The 20555-nt window shown below is 35.7% G+C and overlaps 1 protein-coding gene across 2 annotated transcripts in view; it reads right to left on the reverse strand.

Moving 5' to 3' along the window:
- Window positions 1-20555, reverse strand: part of LOC133530754 (muscle calcium channel subunit alpha-1) — a 158945-nt gene that overhangs the window by 27760 nt on the left and 110630 nt on the right. Inside the window, exons 6-31 of one of the 2 annotated variants that reach the window (XM_061868807.1) lie at window positions 20217-20323; window positions 19135-19287; window positions 18474-18670; window positions 18040-18143; window positions 17607-17785; window positions 17123-17229; window positions 16636-16751; window positions 16263-16365; window positions 15663-15814; window positions 14857-15067; window positions 14437-14557; window positions 13522-13607; window positions 13270-13370; window positions 13052-13188; window positions 12319-12544; window positions 10477-10612; window positions 9935-10101; window positions 9499-9586; window positions 9099-9206; window positions 6691-6743; window positions 5664-5801; window positions 4445-4559; window positions 3858-3988; window positions 3260-3485; window positions 1000-1098; window positions 421-450 (exon numbers count right to left, since the gene is read on the reverse strand). In XM_061868807.1, coding sequence (XP_061724791.1) covers window positions 421-450; window positions 1000-1098; window positions 3260-3485; window positions 3858-3988; window positions 4445-4559; window positions 5664-5801; window positions 6691-6743; window positions 9099-9206; window positions 9499-9586; window positions 9935-10101; window positions 10477-10612; window positions 12319-12544; window positions 13052-13188; window positions 13270-13370; window positions 13522-13607; window positions 14437-14557; window positions 14857-15067; window positions 15663-15814; window positions 16263-16365; window positions 16636-16751; window positions 17123-17229; window positions 17607-17785; window positions 18040-18143; window positions 18474-18670; window positions 19135-19287; window positions 20217-20323 — 3391 coding nt within the window. The remainder of the gene's footprint in view (window positions 1-420; window positions 451-999; window positions 1099-3259; window positions 3486-3857; window positions 3989-4444; window positions 4560-5663; window positions 5802-6690; window positions 6744-9098; window positions 9207-9498; window positions 9587-9934; window positions 10102-10476; window positions 10613-12318; window positions 12545-13051; window positions 13189-13269; window positions 13371-13521; window positions 13608-14436; window positions 14558-14856; window positions 15068-15662; window positions 15815-16262; window positions 16366-16635; window positions 16752-17122; window positions 17230-17606; window positions 17786-18039; window positions 18144-18473; window positions 18671-19134; window positions 19288-20216; window positions 20324-20555) is intronic. The other variant, XM_061868808.1, reaches the window with a different exon arrangement.

The raw sequence follows: 20555 nt of genomic DNA on the forward strand, positions 1-20555 counted from the left end.
TACCATTGTAATTCAATTGGTAACTTCCAATTTAAGTCTAAAAGCAATACGCTTAAATCTATTGGCTACAAGTATGGTATCTTTTATTTTGATAATGTTAATGTTTAGCTAAAATAATAAAGGACAAACGTTTCAACTGATATGTCATCAATAAAAAAAATTGTTCTAAGTTCATGACTTTGTGATAGTGTTTCATTTTTACATTGTATGATATAGGCGGAGTGCTCAGTGTTAGATGCATTTACGGCATTGGAAGTTGCAAGTTTGCTTGTTACTGTCCCATCGTCTATATCTATATGTACATCTAAAACTATATCGTTATCTTTATTTACAGCATTAAAATTAGGTTTTATTTTATTTTTAGGTACTTATTTGTGTTTAGTGTTTGAGCAGCTATTAGTGTCGCAGAGTGCAACTTACCTTTATGTGTGCTTTTGTTAAACCGCTTCCCTGAAATCAACATGTTATCTACATTTGTAATAACATGGGAAAATATTACTACATCATGCGGCTTAAATGAGTCATGAGATGATTAATTTGTTTAAAAATTGTTTGTAAAATGGGGATATCAATATTTTTCAATGACTAAGAAATGTTAGGAGTCTAGAAGAGTCTACAAGTATACACACTTTCTCAATTTAATCTTCAGTTTGAAAGTATTTATGGGCCAATGGATAATGTACTGTTGATGGTTTTATGAATACTCTAAGGGCTTGAAGATAGCTAGTTATAGATTAAGCTACAACATTTACTTTTGTAATAACAAAATCGTCCATGCTCGGGACAGTAACTGTACTATTTTTATCGAAAAAGTCACTTAAGTTTTCTTTAATAATATATGTATTGTAAATTTTTACTGAATTATCATTCAATATGGTTATTTCTATGAGCTGATTCAGTCCTTAATAGTTTTATTGCAAATAACTTTTCAAATGAAAAAATAGTACATTTATTGTGGTCGGTGACTGCTATAATACTAGTGGTGCACCGCGTCGTTACCTGGTTTTTGAGCTCGTTGACTTGTGATACCACAATATCTATAATACTTCCTAGTACGATGATAAAGTCGAATGTATTCCACGCGTCTCCAAAATAATTCTGGAAATTAAAATTAGTATGTGGTAATAACACTACATGGAAATTAACGGAACATGAAGAGTACAGTCAAGGTATTAAATATCGATACGTACTAAGTGACAAAAATATGTACAAACTATCTTAAAATATAGGCACTAAGGTTGTGTATAGGTACATATTTTTGGCACTTTGTCCGTATCGATATGTAATACCTTGATTGTACGTTATTATAGTTTTTAGGGTTCCGTAGCCAAATGGCATAAAACGGAACCCTTATAGTTTCGCCATGTCCGTCTGTCTGTCTGTCTGTCTGTCTGTCTGTCTGTCTGTCTGTCTGTCCGAGGCTTTGCTCCGTGGTCGTTAGTGTTAGAAAGCTGAAATTTGGCATGGATATATAAATCAATAAAGCCGACAAAGTCGTACAATAAAATCTAAAATTTTAATTTTTTTTAGGGTACCTCCCCTACACGTAAAGTGGGGGTGAATTTTTTTTTTTCGCTTCAACCCTAAAGTGTGGGGTATCGTTGGAAAGGTCTTTCAAAACTAATAGGGGTTTTCAAGAAACATTTTTTGATAAAGTGAATATATTCGGAGATAATCGCTCCGAAAGAAAAAAAAAATGTGTCCCCCCCCCTCTAACTTTTGAACCATAGGTCCAAAAAATATGAAAAAAATCGTGGAAGTAGAGCTTAAGAAAGACATTAAATGAAAACTATAGCGGACATGATCAGTTTAGCTGTTTTTGAGTTATCGCAAAAAGTTTTCCCTTCATAGTAAAAAGACTTCTTTAATTAGGTACTGATTATGCAAATTTGCCTATTTGTTTAACTCGGGTGAAAGGTACCATTTACTACACTTTAAGCTCCAGTTTAGCTTATTGTGACGGAAGAGTAACTACGGAACCCTACACTGAGCGTGGCCCGACATGCTCTTGGCCGGTTATTTTTCAATATAGTTTGGGTCTGACAGATGATATTTCTGTAAATTTTTACTTTTAAAAACACGTTTACGAAACAGTAGGTAGTGGGTAAAAAAGATAAAATTATTATAAACACCTGTAGATCCTAAAATAGAAAGTAATTATGTTGTATAAAGGGTAAATACCTAAGTAAATTGCGCGTTGAGGAGATATTAGAAACTATAAAATACAAGTTTGCTCTCGAGAAGTCGATTTTGTATGTACAATCGCCATTTACGAGTACATATATCAGAGCGGCCGAGGTGCTTAAAGATATATGGACACGCACTCAAGCGCCTTGACAATAGAGGCGTGTTCAGATGTTTGTAAGCTCCTTGGCCGCTCCGATATATCTGATGGCGACTAAACATAAAAACGGAAAAAATAAAATGAACAAAATACATCAATAATCCTACAATGCGTTTTATACCATTCAAGAATGAATAATGCCATTATTTTAGTTGAAAACTGACGCTAATCTAATTATTTTTAATTAAATGTGAAGATTAAAACTCTCTATATCAGTCAGTGATCAAAAGAAAATAATTTATTTCTACCGATATAGTGAATAACAGATGACTACTAAAAAACTAAATCTTTTATTTATTACATCTGATTATATATTTATTATTTATGTACTATTACTATTTATTCACAGCATCTGTGCGGCGTTATCGACAAGAATAGTCACATAATTAATAAATACTACATTGAAAATTAATAACAACCGAGTTCAATTGAGTCAGATTTCTTTGCCTATATGAGTTGAAAATAAAGTAATAAAATTAAACAATTTATGATTATCTTAAGAATAATATCTCCGAATTTATTTTCCTCAAATGCATCGTATGATGAATGTTCCATTTGACAAAAAATATATATTTGTATAAATACATCAATTGCCACATCATCCCAATACGAGTATTTGATGATTTATGAGTTTTGGGTTAGACTGATTTCTTACTAATAATATTTTTTAACCAATAAAGAGCATATTCCCTTCAAATGATACATGAGTGAAAATATAAGTCAAGTTTGTGACAGATAACCACATTAAACATGCTACAGATATAAAATGAAATTAATCCATCAATTATTAGTGACACTAAAACAATTTTCGTCATTATACCTGAGAACCTCTTAGCGGCTAAATAAAACGAAACGATCGATGAAATAACTGTCATGAAAAATGATGCTGATGATGTTAAAAATGATGATACAAACCTTAAACCTAAAGGCAGCGAGTTTAAAAATGAACTCAAGAGCAAAGACAGCGGTGAAAATCATATTGAGCATGTCCAAAGCTTTGCTGTATTCGAGGGGTTGATTGTGGTACTTCATGGCTAGGGTGATGGTGTTGATCATGATCAGGACGAAGATGGCGTACTCGAACGGCTGGGATGTGACGAACCACCACACTTTGTATTGGATGCGATGCTTTGGGATATACCTGAAATATAAATAAAAGTAAAAGATTATTATAATAAAAAAGATAATTATCATGCAATTTTGAATAATGAACTGATAAATGCAGAGAAACGCTTAGAACTTCGTTCCAGATGATTCAGAAAAAATCTAAATCATTACTGTAGATTCTTTTGACTAATAGTAAACTACTATTTATTATTAAGTGTAATTATGTCGACTAAATTTAAAATAGCTCGCAGAGACGATGCTGTTGATGCGGGCTTGCCGATAACTAGCGGGAAATTGCACAGGGTCGAGACAATTAGGGTGTAGTTAGTCGAGTCGGAGGCCAAGACTCATTTACAATCGCTGGACCATTAAGTAATTAAGTGACCTTCAAATAGTGTTCATGTACCTTCTTATAGGTTTTGCTTTCAGGGCGAACTCTATGCAGTTCCTCTGATTCTTGTCCAGTTCACAGTTTTTATACTCTTGCTCTCCCTCGTTTTGGAATGTAACTATGACGAAACCGACGAATATATTTACCTGAAATATAGTTATATTAGAAATAAATTATACATTTTATTGTGTGTAGTAATTCTGAAGTATCTAAATAATCTTCTCCGGCGCCGGTTAGAAGTAGGTAAATGTTGATCCAATCAATTTAATTCAGTTTATGCAAAAAATTATAATTCTTTGTCACAAGATAAAATACCAAATTTTGAATTCTGTTCAGATATATTGAATAACATAATGTTTAAGTATAAAGCCTAATAGTATCACCTATTTAATAAAATGGCCTTATATGTATTGTTTAAGATTATAAGATTTATAAGTTATAAAATGTATCGCTTAACTTCAAACTCGGATAAATCCATTCGACCCTCTTAAGAAATATCTACCCTATTACCTTTTCTTAATACCAAAATCGCAAAATATGACAGCTGGATTTATCCGAGTATGACGCTAAACGACTTAAATAGCAATCATAGTAAGACGCACCATAAAGAAGGCAATTATAATAATATAAATAATATAGTAGGCTGCAACGATTGGACGGAAGTTGGTAATGGGACCACGGTCCTCTTGGTTTGAGTCGATAGACACGTACAACAACCTGCAACAGAAACATTTTTTGGGTCGGAACAAGCTAATAGGGTTCTTTTCTACTAATCAATTAAGCAATGGAGAAATTCACCGGCGTGTGATGGCTGAGCTCCAGCGCAGTCTGAGAAACACATCATCTATGACTGCCCCTAGAGAAAATATACCGGAGATTTCCTGGACTCGCTCTGCTCTGATATGACCGCAGCCCGATGGGCTCAATAAGCAATTAATTAATTATTATAATTCCACAAATGTTATACCTATAAGTGACCAGTTTGTACCATACAATTAAATTAAATAAAAGTCAAATCAGTTCCTTTTTTCGAGCTGCCAAAACGATTAGTCACTATGGAATTTATATGAAAACTGTACAAGTGACGTCACGGTCAAGTCGGCTACTTTATAGTTCTACTCGATTTATCAAATAGAAATTGTGTCAAAAAATAACTTCTCTTTTTTTCTTTGGAGCCATAGTATGTGTTTTAATTTTTAAGATATATTTTATAATATGTATGCTAGTTTTAAGGTATTTATCTATGGGCCCATAGTTGCCTGAAAATAAAGATTTTTCATCTCAATCATTCGTTCATTATTTATCTTTTTCTAATTATTATCCAGTGCTTTATTTCGTCCATGGTGTGAAATATTTTGTTTCAAATACAGGAAATCTATAGATTATGTAAGTATCAGGCATACAACGGTACGTTACTTGACCAAACTGAGTTATTTAGAATTAAGATTCATATTTTAAAACGTTCTTTGATACTGTGTTTTTTTCGTTGGTTTGGGTTTGATTCGCCTCGACATAAGTTGCGATACTATTAAAATGTGACAGTTTGATGATACGAAGAGTGTAAAGGTGTTGTTGATGAAAACACCTTTATTATTGATGATGTATTTGATTAAACATACATTTGATATGACCTAATCAAATTGATTGAAATTAAACAGATATAAAGATAGAAAACGTAAAATTCGAATTCAAAAGGAATGAATTTAGCTATAAAATAATTATACCAAAGAAAAAAAAATATGGTAATAGTAATAATAATCCTGGAAATAGAGCATTTGTGTTTGGAGCGTTTGAAAATAAAAAGTAAAACTAAAAACTTACGCAGGCCATCCCTCGAACGTAGAGACGGTGAACAGCGTCAGCATCCCTTTCATAACATTGTCAAAATGGAAATCATTTCTCTTCCACTCTCTATCTCTAACTACGTAATTTCGATTTTCAAACACAAGGTATGTTCCTCTGAAAATTAATGATAAAGTTTTTTCTTAATTATATTAAAATATATAATAATTATACAAAAAAGCGCCGGTGGCCTAGCGGTAAGAGCGTGCGACTTGCAATCTGGAGGTCGCGGGTTCAAACCCCGGCTCGTACCAATGAGTTTTTCGGAACTTATGTACGAAATATCATTTGATATTTACCAGTCGCTTTTCGGTGAAGGAGAACATCGTGAGGAAACCGGACTAATCCCAACAAGGCCTAGTTTACCCTCTGGGTTGGAAGGTCAGATGGCAGTCGCTTTCGTAAAAACTAGTGCCTACGCCAAATCTTGGGATTAGTTGTCAAACGGACCCCAGGCTCCCATGAGCCGTGGCAAAATGCCGGGACAACGCGGGGAAGAAGAAGATATTAAAATATAAATATTAGTTATTAACTTTATGTCAAAATCACAACAAAATCAAAATGCTTAGATTCTTACAGAATACTTTTTGATTCAGTTGAACATTGTTATACATTAGATACGTATATGTATGTACTTCGAATCTACCAAGTCGTTTGAGGAAAACCGCCTCGCTACATTAGACGTAAAACGCCAACTACGCAAGGATAGACCTAAGCCCTCCTATGTGTATACATACAACGCGGCCGGTCAACTATACGTTGTGAATGTGAAAGGGTGTTTAAGAGCACGTTTGGCCTGGCCAGCCACATAAGAGCTCATAAGAGGAAAAACCCTTGATTGCTGACGTCGCCGTCATCGTAATCGATGTGGAGGAATTAATTCCTAGAACTCTTCATTTTATTTCTCATCATATTATAAATAGGCACAATGAATCAAGCTACATGCTTGGACATTTAATTTTATTTACGTTGCTGATATGTTACAAATAAATAGATTTTCACTTACTGACACTCTGCTTTCGTCATCTTCGAAATATCATTACATCTAAAAAACTTTCCCTGAAACCAAAACTCAATGATTAATAACGTTTAAACTAAAAACCAAGAGATTAGTACCATGCTTTGCAACTACAAAAACATGAGTCAATTTAAATCATAAGATGACAGGCCTGTTAAAGGATCTGATGATGTGTCTACACAACTCATTTCTCATGATGAAAACACTATTGATTATACAAAAGCATACAGAATAAAGGTTTATCTTGAATGGTATTCCTATTTTGCACGGTTTAACAAGCTGAATATAATCAACTGACGGCTTGCAATACTTTGCCACAACAACTAGGGCCCATTTCTCGAACAGTATAAGACATATATTATTAGTCTACGAACTAGGGCCCATTTCTCGAACGGTATAAGACATATATTATTAGTCTACGAACTAGGGCCCATTTCTCGAACGGTATAAGACATATATTATTAGTCTACGAACTGGGGCCCATTTTTCGAACGGTATTAGACTAATATTATTAGTCCACGAACTGTCAAATCGTATTAGTTACCATGACAACACACTAATAATAATAGTCTAATAGCGTTTGATAAATGAATTCCTGTCAAATCATATGGGCTACCATGGCGAAACACTAATAATATTAGACTAATACCGTTCGAGAAATGGGCCACTGACGATAAAATAAAGGTCCTCAATTCCTCATGAGTAAAGTTTTTTATAAAATGAAAGTGAGATAACTCAGCAACTCATGCATCGATTGGCTTGACTGTGTAAGTGTACACGTTATATTTGAAACATCGTTTGTAACTCAAATACATTTTATAACTATCAAACACAAGGCTCAGGTTATACACACGCAGTTAGATGTTATAAAAACTCAAACCTTGCCAAAATGATTGTAGCTTAATAAGAATATTTAGGAGCATTTTAATGTAACATTTTCTGATAAACTCGCTTCCTTTAAATAAGAAAGTTAGGCTGCAAAATGTTACAAGTGTTACAAGTCCCGTGAAATTATCATATATATCATAAATGAAACACCTACTAATCAGAAACTGAAATTACGATCGTACTACAACACCTAGTTCACATGCGACCAGAATTAGTTTAAGACTGAGATGTTCTAAAAAGAGTTGAAAACATTGAAGAAAAAAATTACACTTTTACAGAAGCTCTATTCTTATGGCACTCACACACCGCAGATGTATAATGCCATATAACATAGCGTAACATGTAACCATTATTTTGTAACAAAGATAATACGACATATGCACTGTAACACTATTCAGACAAAAAAAAAAGATTTTTATAGAATATTTTTCAACTGCAGTATGGGAGCAGCTTAAAGTTAGAACATGTATCAAATTACACACAGATTAATAAATCTATGTATGCTGTTCAAGTCTTTCTAGAAAATCCCAAACACAACACCGAAATCTCACCTTAAACAACTGTACACCGACGACAGCAAACATAAATTGTAACAAATACGTAACTAGCATTATATTGCCTATAGTCTTAATAGCTACTATCACACATTTCACCACATACTACTCAGGTTAGCAGGGCATACGTTACCAACGGGGACGACCGGCCATCCGGCAGCGGGACATAGGGGAGAAGCAAACCAATTTTAATAACAAGGGACTTCGGGGCGACTTTGTTAACGGGGCACTTGTTATCCTTGGGGAAATTGTAAACGCCAAGGTAGGGGTGGTTACCTCTAACATTCATGGGCTTTATTAGTCAGCTAACGTCTACACCTTTGGGTTCGTTCGTTATTTCCATGCTTGACGATATTGACGACATACAGTTTTCTAAATTTTGCTACTGCTAACGAGATCACATGCCGACGATTAATTACTTTTGTTTCTTATTTTTATGTACCTAGTACCTTTTGGTTGTGTCGTTAATAGAAAGTGTGAAATGTGATGGATTCCTTTGGAAAATAGTCCGAAAAGGAGATATTAAAGACAATAGGGATGAAGCAGAAGACGACATACATATATCGTTAACCATGAAGCTTTCCAATATTGATCACATGGAAGCTTTAGCAGCAAAATAAATAGCGTAAGAGTTAGAAGCAGAACAAAAATTGCAGAATTCACTTTAATAGACGATGAAATCATGAGAAATGAGTGAGATGTTATAGCAAATAATGTTCCAGGAGTAAAAAACAACATCACATTTTCATAAAGCATAGAGAATAAGATGTTGTAGTCAATACATTATATGCTACTGCATCAGGAAAAAAAAAGATAGTTATAGAAAAGGTCATTTAGTTACCCAAAGGTGTAATCGAAGATTCTAGACAAGGAATCGATGAGAAATGGAGAAACCGTGAACCACACGTGTTTCCAAGGAAGGTGCTATATGTGGAGAATTCAGAAGCCCCCTACCTTGAACATTTGTACTCCCATGACGGCGAACATGAATTGCAGTAACGACGTTACCAACAATATGTTCCCGATTGTTTTGATAGCAACGATCACGCATTGAACAACGTGCTATAATCATGGAAAAAATGTATCAGAGTTCATTAATGTATAAATTTGCATATAAAACAGCTGAAAGATTGTTGATCTACAAAAAACATTGTTATAACGATAACGTTGTCTTCTTCATTGCCTAAATATTGGTATTTTTGACATTGCCTAATAAATATTAACGAATAATGGAGAGATTGTATCTAAAAGTCAAATGGTAGACTAATTACAAATAACTTAAACATCTTCACAAATACAAGTATTAGGTAAAAAATGAAGGAAGTAATTGGGAACAAGGTAGGAGATAACTGACCTTAAGGCCCTTGGCCCTATTGATGGCCCTGAGTGGCCTCAGCACCCTGAACACTCTTAATATCTTCACCACTGATATACTTCCTGATCTGAAATATTTAACAAACAAAACATTAAAGCTTTTTAAAAACTTAATAGGAATATCGGAAAACTAAAATGATTTTGTAGAAAGTAAATTAATGAATATTCTGGAAATGAAGATAACAAAGAAAATTAAATGGCAGTCCAGATATATACGCATAAACAAATCTTGAATACTATATATATGATAGTACCACATTTCACAACCAAACCTCAACTACCTTTCAAGATAAATAATTTAGATAAACTAATGTCAAAGAAAATGATTTAGTAGCAAGAAGCTATAGCTTATGATACAAATTAAAGTACACACCAGTAGATAAAAGGAGCTTTCGAAGTAAATGGCGATAACATACTTAAAGCACATGGAGACGAGCGACACGCAGACGACGAGCATGTCGAGCACGTTGAAGGCAGAGCGGAGGAATGCGCCCTCGTGCAGGATCAGCCCGTACGTCACCAGCTTGAGGAACAGCTCCAGCGTGAAGATGCCCGTGAAGAACACGTCGAATTGACTTAGGAGCTAGAAGAGAAAGTAGAAACCAATTACTCGTATATTGGCATAGAACTTAGTGATGGCAATATATAACACAAATTAAACCTTTTAAAATTTGGAACTTTATGATTAAAATGTATCAACTATGGCGTGTACCCCCGGTACTGATTTTCCACAAAAACAACACCTGATCCCAGAAATCCCGGCTTTTGTTGTACAAAAGCTTTTTGAAACTTTTTGAGAGCATTCCTTAGTTAACTAGATATACAAATGGAGGAGGAAAAATAAGTATCGGATTGGATGATTATTGAAAAATAAGCTAAGTTGGAGAGTGATAGCACAAGAGATTTCCATTAATCAGTAAACGATGGCCGCTTGATTGTTTAAAAAACGTTTACTCACCCAATTCCTGAACCCTTTTTGCTGAGCATCCAAAGGATCTTCAGCAGCCAGCATAGCTGACGAGAACATGATGCAGATCAGGATGATGTTCCCGAAGGTCGAAGATGCTGACAGCTTGTAGCAGAACACACGAAACCTGCATATATCAATTATGTAAATGATGATGGAGGTAATTATACTGGTATGAGGGTAGGGCTGAAGGTAGTGTTCTAAGGGGACACCAAAGTGAAACACATAATATCGAATTGGGATTTAAAGTGACTATTGAACAATGAAGCCAATAGGAAGGATAGGTGCTATTCGATGTAAGAACACATTGAATTAAGTAGAAAGTTCAATAGAATATATCTTTCAGTGAGTAAATGTTAAATATATTCAGCAGAAACTTGGAGTAAAACTTAGAGGTAAACTCTAAAGGTCAGGACTTAAAGCCAACATTTAAACATTGTTCAGTAGTAATGATAGGAACATTTAGACGCTTTTATAACACATATATAGATATATACTTATATAAACGTTATTACAAAATAAAGCTCATGCGTAGTGCATGCAACATAAATGCAGACGCACTAAATCAAATAGACAACATTTCATACATGCATGCAGACGATACTATAACTATTTATAATTTCTAACGCCTAAATCTATCTAAGAGTTTTCATGCTTTGATCTATCGATACTGCTAACAGTCAAACCTAACGATTAACAGAAATTTGAAATACCCTGAAATCTCATTGTTTTCAACTTTTTGGGATTCACATTGAGGAACGACACTCGTGCGATGATTTAGACGGGACAATTGATATGAATGATGATGATAAGGCCAATTATTTAAAAGACAACACTACAATATGCGTCGACAAGTAGAAGCTTTTATAAATCGTTGAAATCCATACACTTTGCAAGTGTTGTATTATATTATATTGTATGATTTGTATGTCTACGTTTACGCCAACGTTTGAGAAAAAAAATCTTACTTTAATTCTGTTAAATTTACGAATATCTTTAGCTTTTAGGATTCTATGAACATTTAATTCTACTCGGGGCAGTGATCCTTCAATAAGGATTTCGGTATATGAATGTAATATTTTACTATTCTATGTGTTTGCATGTGCTCGGTTTCATCGTTTATACAGTTACTGCTACTTGTATTCGCCTATTGTGACAACATGATGCCAATTTTGACAATGAGATCAGGTATGTCCTCCACCAATCACCTGTTCTTTGGTGACAATATGAAGAAACTACTAGCGTTCGGTATAGGCGGCACTTGATTGGTCATATTCATTTCTGAAACCCGCCGTGGCCTGGCGGTAACTAGCGTCCCTTCTTCTTCAGACTGCCCGGCATCTTTGTGAGATAGAAAGAGACGACAGTAGACTTTTGTTTAAATCTAAAATGCATTTAAAACCTAGAGCATACCCTAAACTAAAGAAACTCTTCTATATACATGCCGAAATCCCTGCGAAAGATTTTAGATACCTAATTTCATTACAGTTTGTATCCTCAGCTAAAAATATTTAAGAATAAGAAAATGCTAAATTAATTAAAGTGAGTGTAGATCATAAACTTGTGGTTAGATTAAATAATAGTTATATTAAAATATACATAATAAAACAGCTGAAAATATTAAAGTAGAAAAATAGAGGCGTGAAGAATAACAAGGAATTTATCTTTGATAGTTATAATGACATCACTGATGTAAAATCAATCGTAAGTAATAAAATTGAAATAGTAAAAAATTGTGACGATAAAACTATCAATGACAAATCAAGAAACATCAAATAAAAAAATAACATCTAATTAATAGAAGCTGTAGATGCTGCTGTCCCACACCCTAACCTGTTGGTTTTGGTAAATATGAAGAAGGAGGTAGCGTCAGGGATGGGTTTCTTAGAGTCGTGTATGTCGACTTCAGACAACCTCCTTGGTCTTGCCGATGATGTTGTCGGCTTTCGCTTCAATCTTGGCTCCTCGCCTTCTGTGTTCACTGTTGTTGCATAGTTAGGTTCTGTTTCTTTGTGTGTTAGCTCCATGACGGTTACAGTGGGTCCTTCTTTGTTAGAACCTAATGCATTGTTAGTATTTTTACCATCTCCAGGGACTATTTTAATACCTGTATATCACTTAAGCTATTACATGGATGTTAACAAATATTAGTGATTAATAATTTTTAAATTTGAAGTTTGCTGATGTTTACACTTTAGTTATAAATTTATAATATGACAATCATGTCAGAACATAGTAGATATCAGCAAACGAAGAACGTTTCATCAACTTACATGATAGTTACTTAACTTATTATAACTAGGTATGTATAATTTATATTATTCTGTATACGGTCAATATGTTTATCTATCACTGTCACCACACTTGCTCACAAATAGGTAAGTAGTATTTTTACATTGATGGATGCAAAAAACCCTGTTCTTATGGTTGCCAGATTGTTGTATGACCTTTATTGTATATTTCAAGTACACACAAATCAGGAATATTGTTTACATTTGAAAAAAGTACCACATTGAGACTGTAGATTTTATCCAATAACGACAGAATAATGTATCAATAGATATACCTATATGATTCCTCTGAATAGTCTCTTCTTCCCGTTCTTGTTCTTCTTCTATCCTCTCTGTTTCCTCTCCACCCTCTATCTCGATTCTTCCGTCTTCTCCTTCTTCTGAGCCTGTCTCTTCATATTCGCGCTCCGAACTAAAATTACAAAATGTAAGTTTAGGTTTTGATTTTACTGTGGCAAGAGAATTTGTTTTTACTTATATGTAGTGCACTAACTTGTCCGTCGTATACGCATCGTCGTCGTGAATGTATTCATCATCAGTGTCTGCATGTGCACCATCGATTATTACACTACCGGCTTCTTTCTCATCGGGATTCTAGAAACATAATAAATAAAGTAAAAAATTACAGATATGAAATTGATATGAACTAAACATTACGCAAACATAATTTTAAACAAATGTTAATTACAGTAGCTTAAGTAAAAAGTGACAGGTTTAAAATTTATATCAACTATACATTACGCACCGCTTCCTGCTTTTCAATGTTGGTCAACGATTCTGCGTCTGCAAGATTGTCTACGGCGATGGCCAAGAAAACGTTTAGTAGGATGTCTGTATTTATGAGTTAAGGACTTTAAAAGGCTCTTTATGATGAGGGTTAAGGTTAAAGTTAAAATACAATTAACAATATCTTATTGAGGAATCGCTTTTAAAATATGTATTCTAATAGCCGGGTCCACACTGAGCGAGCATACGCGCGAGGCAATTTCCTCGCGCACAATCGCGCACAAACTGACCGGTGTAGAGGTGCCTCGGCAGAGGCGGCGCGCGCGTTTTCCACGCTTGAGCACGCCGGCTCGGCTAAGGCACGTCTACACAGGCCATATTGTGTGCGAGGAAATTGCCTCGCGCGTATGCTCGCTTAGTGTGGACGGTTTTTTATTTAAAGATTAAAATAACGGCAGTAATATTTGTAATATGTATAATGTAATAATAATAATAATTCCGCCTATATACGCCCCACTGCTGGGCACAGGCCTCCTCTCGTGCGCGAGAGGACTCGGGCTATAGTCCCCACGCTAGCCCAATGCGGATTGGGGACTTCACATACACCTTTGAATTTCTTCGCAGATGTATGTCGGTTTCCTCACGAAGTTTTCCTTCACCGAGAAGCTAGTGGTAAATATCAAATGATATTTCGTCCATAAGTTCCGAAAAGCTCATTGGTAAGAGCCAGGATTTGAACCCGCGACCTCCGGATTGAAAGTCGGACGTCATATCCACTCGGCCACCGCTTCAATATAATATGTATATATTTATATATTTATGTAATTTAATACTCGTATTACTTAGAGCTCGTGATGATCTTTTTTTTATCGTTGATGCTGCAAGTGTTAGCTTGGCTACAGGAATAAGATAAAACATCTACAGCAAAGGATACAGTTGCCACAGATGAAAAGGATGATGAAGTAGATGCAGGCGACGATGCCGACGGAGCCCACGCCGCCGTACGCCTTAATGCCTTCGTACATCACCGCGTTCCAGTCTTCGCCCGTCAGAATCTGAATAATTAATAAAAATGATAATTTGAATTTAAGAATTGAATTCCAGAAAATTTTAAGTACTCATAACTACAACTAATAATGGATCATATTGAAGTCAATAGTGATGATAGTTAAGTTGATGAAAAGGTTCATAACGGCGATAGTGTATAATGAGGGGATACATGCTCTATCGATTGAATAAAAATCTAAATTAAAGTATTCAATTTTGGACCTGGGAATAATAATGATTATGTGACTTTTTGTTGCTGAAGATGAAGATGGTGTCTTTAGAAATCTAACTAACTCAACTAACAAACCTGAAACACCGTCAGCAACGCCTGCCAGAAGCAATCGAAATTGTGCCGATCCTTCTCCTCGACGGGATCATAGTTGAACTTCCCTCCGAAGACCTGCATGCCGAGCAGCGCAAAGATCATGATGAAGAGGAACAGAAGTAGCAGCAGCGAGGCGATGGACTGGATGGAGTTAAGGAGAGACGCTACTAAGTTGGAGAGGGAGCGCCAGTATCTGAAGAATAATTAACAAAAAACTGGATAACAATAGTCCAGACATTTTGTTCGTACGATTGGAACTACCTTGGTTCTACTTTTTAAGTCATTCCAATGATTGATTCCATGTTTCGCGCCATAGACAAATGAAAATGTCATCGCCATTTTACATTTCCATTTTGTATCTTTAGTAATCGATAATCTCGTTTCATATTCATAGGAACGTTATTAAGTTAGAGGATTAGGCAAAATAATGTCAAGGAAAATTGTTAGTTAATTGTTAGTATGTTCAATGATATTAACTTTAAATAATAATTTCAACTGAAATTAATTACATTTCATTCGCAAATATTGTGATACAACGAGGAAATGCCGCCAGCATCCTTGGTACAATGCCTCAAGGGCCTATTTTAGATATATGGTAGTTATAGTAATTCTCTGTATATATCAATTATGTATATTATTATTGTAAATAAATAAAAATACATTTCATTATCTTTTTTAACGGATAAGGAGAAATTTAGTTGTGTACACAACATAGAATGCAATAACAAAACTCGGGAAATTTTCTACGATGAATCTTAGAATCCGCTAAAATATAAATTTAATCTTACTTGGTGACTTTGAACACCCTCAGTAGCCGCACACACCGCAGCACGGAGATGCCAAGCGGGGGCATCACCTCCGTCTTCGTGAGCACCATTTCGCTGATGGACCCGACCACCACGAAGCAGTCGAAGCGGTTGAACAGCGACACGAAGTAACCCTGGACAGTGAGCATGTTTGTGAGTGAGTGAGGTGTATAGATAAATAAATTATTTATTTGATTACCACTATACCCCATGAGAAAGCTGTATTGAAGGTGGCCAAGCAATTATTTTAAATTAAAAAGCAGTCAAAGTAATCAATAATTATTATGATGAAAATTAAGTGAATGCAGATGTATTTGAAGCGTACGAATTTTTTTAAAAGTACTTATAGTTGAGCAACTAAAGGTTGGTAGAGAGGTACAAGCTATTAATAAGTCACCGGAAGGGGAAGAAAAAGAAGCTACCTAAGTTCAAAATTGTAGAAATCTCTATTTCTACACAGACAATAAATTTTGATGACGATCCTGCCATTGAACATGTTCACTTGGTCATCACATGACAAAATGCTTTGTAAATATTAATATGAAAACGTAAAAAACCCAGTTTAGCATAAGTATAACTTACTTGTAATCCTAGACTGTACATCTTGACTAACATTTCTAAAGTAAAAAGTGCTACGAAAAAGGCGTTCCCGTACTCTTGGAACAAATCTAGCCAGCTTGGTTGCCTGAAATAAAAATATAATCTATACAAGAAATCTAAAAGCTTTCAGGCTTATATTATAAGCAGTCTTCTCTCAATTAATTAACGTTATCCTCAGAGTTACTTACTACACTTTAATTCCTATCTTTTTTAGAAGATTACTCTTTAACTAAATTTTTTTTACATTTTCTTTTTTAGGATTTTACCATTTTCTTTGTTTCTGTATGTTCATTCTTCTCTTCTATATGTGTCTATGTGAAATGCTTTTTATTTTCCTGCCTTTAATAATACTCACTGATAATGCTCGCTGGCTAACACCACAGTGTTCAGGAACACGAGAAGAATGATCAGCCAGTAGAATGTCTGCGATTTCACTGCTTTCCTACAGCTACGCTTCATTCTTCGATTGATCTGGGGACAACATATTAAGAAGGTAAATTTATCATTTCTTATAATCCCACAACATACGGCGAGATTTGGTTGTATCTTTATACGAATAACCTGACAAGGCGTCCGTATGGCAAGCGACAAAATGGGACGTTTTGCCGGCTGCAGTCACATATTAGGTAAAACATAATTAATACTTTCAATTTCAGTTACATTGTTTAATGATTGAGGATCTCAGTAACTGGCTTAGAAGGTGTGTAAATGACCCTTGTGTTAGTACAATTCTAAGATAAAACTTGATTCTCAACAATCAGTCCAACTCTTTTTGCTTCTCCTGTTACGATCATTTTACAGCTATTCTGATTGGATGTATTTACATTACAAATAGTACTTACCTTATCGAAGTCCTGCTTCCAGAGTTTGCAAAGGCAGCTCTTCTGTGGTTCACTCATCTCGACTCCTAAATGGTCTGATGAGTCATGGTTTTCTGCTGCTCCTGCTCCTGTACAAACATCAGTTACTGTCAAATTGTGGCAATTATTGGAAGCTTTTATCAATCTATTTATTAATAAGTGTTTTAGCTTAACTAAGTGCCATTAACAGCCAGTTAGCAATTGTCATAAAACTGACAGGCAATTTCATACTCAATACATTTTGTCAGGAAAGTGTTAGTTAGAGGTGACGAATACAATCACCTGACTTGATTCAGATAGGAGGTACGAACCATACTGTACCTTATAGTTGGCCAAAGAGCGCCATAAGCCTTTAATAGATTGCATACAGTCGAGAAATTCCTGTTTTCATTCCTGAGGCCCAGTGGTTGAAGTATTTGCCGCGAATGCAGCAGACGCTAATAATTTTGAAGTTATTTTATTTTACCTAAACTATACTCTCTCAACTGGTCTGCAGTGTCGTTCTGATCCGCCAAAGGCTCCAAGTACTCTGCCTGCGTGATCCAGTCGAGGTAGCCCTTCAAGTCCTCTTCTAGTTGCTGCTTCTCGCGAAGTTTTTGGAAGTCTCCCCTGTTTTTCGCTTTTTCTCTCTCTTTAGAAAATTCTCTGAAATAATTACATTAAGACTGAATCGAAGAAATACTCTTGAAAAATATCAGTCACAATCCTAGTGTTTTGGTTGTTATTAAACATCACGTAGGTAGATGTTGATATTTATTTGGTTCTCAACGGAAAAAAGGACTTCTTTCAAAACGTCGGAGATAAATTAAAAGTTTACGTGTACGCAATTAAGTCCCTTTATAGTTTATAGTAATTCAACATGATTAATATTTAGTTCTATGTTGATGATTCGTACGTACCCAGACAACACACCGAGAATTAGGTTCATTACGAAAAAAGCTCCCAATATGACCATCGACACGAAATAAATCCACTCCCAGCTGTTGCCCATCGCATCTTGAATCTGAAAATCACACAAAATGATCAATTAGGATCACTCTGAATTTCGTGGCCAAGTTATATAAATGGCTCCAAAATACCTCCTTGTGGTATACCTGAGCAAAATTTATTGTAAAGTTTAAAACAAGCTTTCTGAAAACAGACATATCTGTCCTGTGGTTCTCGTGTTGTTTTCATTTACCAACTTATGCTCGTGATATTTTGTGAGCAGGATCGACATTTAAATGGAGTTTAATCATCGATCCAGTTTATGGTTTATTTTTAAAATGGCGGAGGCATGGGGGTTCACGAGGTCTACAGCTCACATAGGCACTCATATAAATTAGGTACTCACATTATACATGACTTCGGTCCACCCCTCCAATGTAATGCACTGGAACACAGTCAACATAGATAGCCCGAAGTTATCGAAGTTGGTGATGCCGAAATTGGGCCCGATCCAGCCTTCACGGCACTCCATCTCGGCGCCCAGGCTGGAGCAATTGAAACCATTGTCCACGTCGCAGGGGTGGGGGGAGTCCATCATCTCGTCTAAAAAAAGAAGTGTCTTTGGAAAATGAAGAATTTAATATTTCATCTAGGCGACCAGACTGTGAAGATCCTAGGTGTTTTCGCCATCGTTCTTCAGATTGAGTTACTCATTACCGTCTCGTACTAGTGTGCACTGCTCACTGCTAGAGAGGTTATAATAGGGAAAAGAAATCCGTTGCAGCCCATACGTGATATGCGGCTGTTTTTAATGTAATATCAGTGTGAATCACGGTATTCAACTAACTCTATGGCTCACTAACCCAAAACCACCCAGTCTCTCATCAATCCTGCACAGTCTCTCATCAGTGACAAAGATTGCGCTAACCCGGTTCAATATCTTCAACCCATCGACATCTAGGATAAAATGCCTAGCTTTCGTATCACATAATGCCACTTTAGGATTTATGATCCTCACCCATTCATTCGATGGGGTTGATGGATGGATGATCAAATTAAATAATTACTGGTATGTTTGTGGAAGCAGGTCTTGTGCATTTTCCCGGAGAAGAGCTCAAGGCCGATGATGGCATAGATGATGATGACGAAAATGACCAGCAGCGCGATGTGGAGCAGCGGGATCATCGCTTTCAGGATGGAGTTCAGCACGATCTGGAGACCTGAGGATAGTGGAAATATACATTTAATATAATAATGAGAAGGTGTAAAGTACTTAAGTAAGCAAAGTAAGTAAATATCCTTAATTGCACCAGTAACATTACATTTTATAAGTAAATAACAAAACGGTCTAAAAAAACGATCCCTTTCAACACCCTTTGGGTAGCGAGAAATGAGTAATTTCCTAATTTCGTACGGAGATTGTATAAATATTGAAAAGAGATAAAAAAACAAGGTAGCTGCTGCGAGTAGACGTGGGCGGATGGGGATTATGTCGTGGCCAATATACTGCGGGAAGCCAAATATATTTGTCTACAATGTTACTAACAAGCATTCATAAATCTTATTACAAAGGCATAAGGCATACTGCCAAACTTTTTACACGTGCAGTCTGTGGGCAACATTTACGCAGCGAGCCTATAATACACTAAGGGTTCAGTACAATAACGTCCTGAGGATGCTGTTGAAGCTGCCGAGGTACTGTAGCGCATCCGGTATGTTCGCGGAGGCGCGAACGGATGACTTTTATGCCATCAGGCGCAAAAGAATAGCGTCTCTGCTGACACGCGTGCGCGGCAGTAGCAACAGCCTCCTAAGGACGTTGGCTGAACGCCTTGATTGCCATCTCACGAGCTACTGGGTAGACGTGTTGATAGGCAAGGCTAAATGAGCTGGATGATTTAATTTTAATTTAGTTTTTTGTAAATTAATTGGTACTAACGTAGGGTGTAAGAATTTTTTTGCTGTTACTAACAAATTTTATGGATCTTATCGGTCTGAAATAAATGATTTTTATTTTTTATTTTATTTTATTTTTTTATTTTATTTATAAGGTACACTACTGGTCAGTTAAGAAACTGTTATGCTGTTAATACGAAGTCAGTTAATTAAAATCTAAGAAACTTTGATCTTATTTAGAAGAACAACTTACTTGGAACACCAGAAACAAGTCTCAGAGGTCGGAGCACTCTGAACGCCCGCAGCGCCTTCACGTCGAACGCATCTTTGAATATACTCGACAGCACCGTGCTCACCATTCTGCAATGAAACAGGCATGGTACAGCCATTTAGGGCTTAATTTATATTGAAAATTTCATACCGTTAGTATTGATAACCAAATTAGCTTGAACCCTAAATGGACCAACAATTAAAGTCCGTGACCGTACCTACAAATTATTTTTTTAATACCACGTCGGTGGCAAACAAGCATACGGCCTGGCTGATGGTAAGCAGTCACCGTAGCCTACGGACGCCTGCAACACCAGCGATA

The sequence above is a fragment of the Cydia pomonella genome, chromosome 23 (genome assembly GCF_033807575.1).
Source record: "Cydia pomonella isolate Wapato2018A chromosome 23, ilCydPomo1, whole genome shotgun sequence".
NCBI lineage: Eukaryota > Metazoa > Arthropoda > Insecta > Lepidoptera > Tortricidae > Cydia > Cydia pomonella.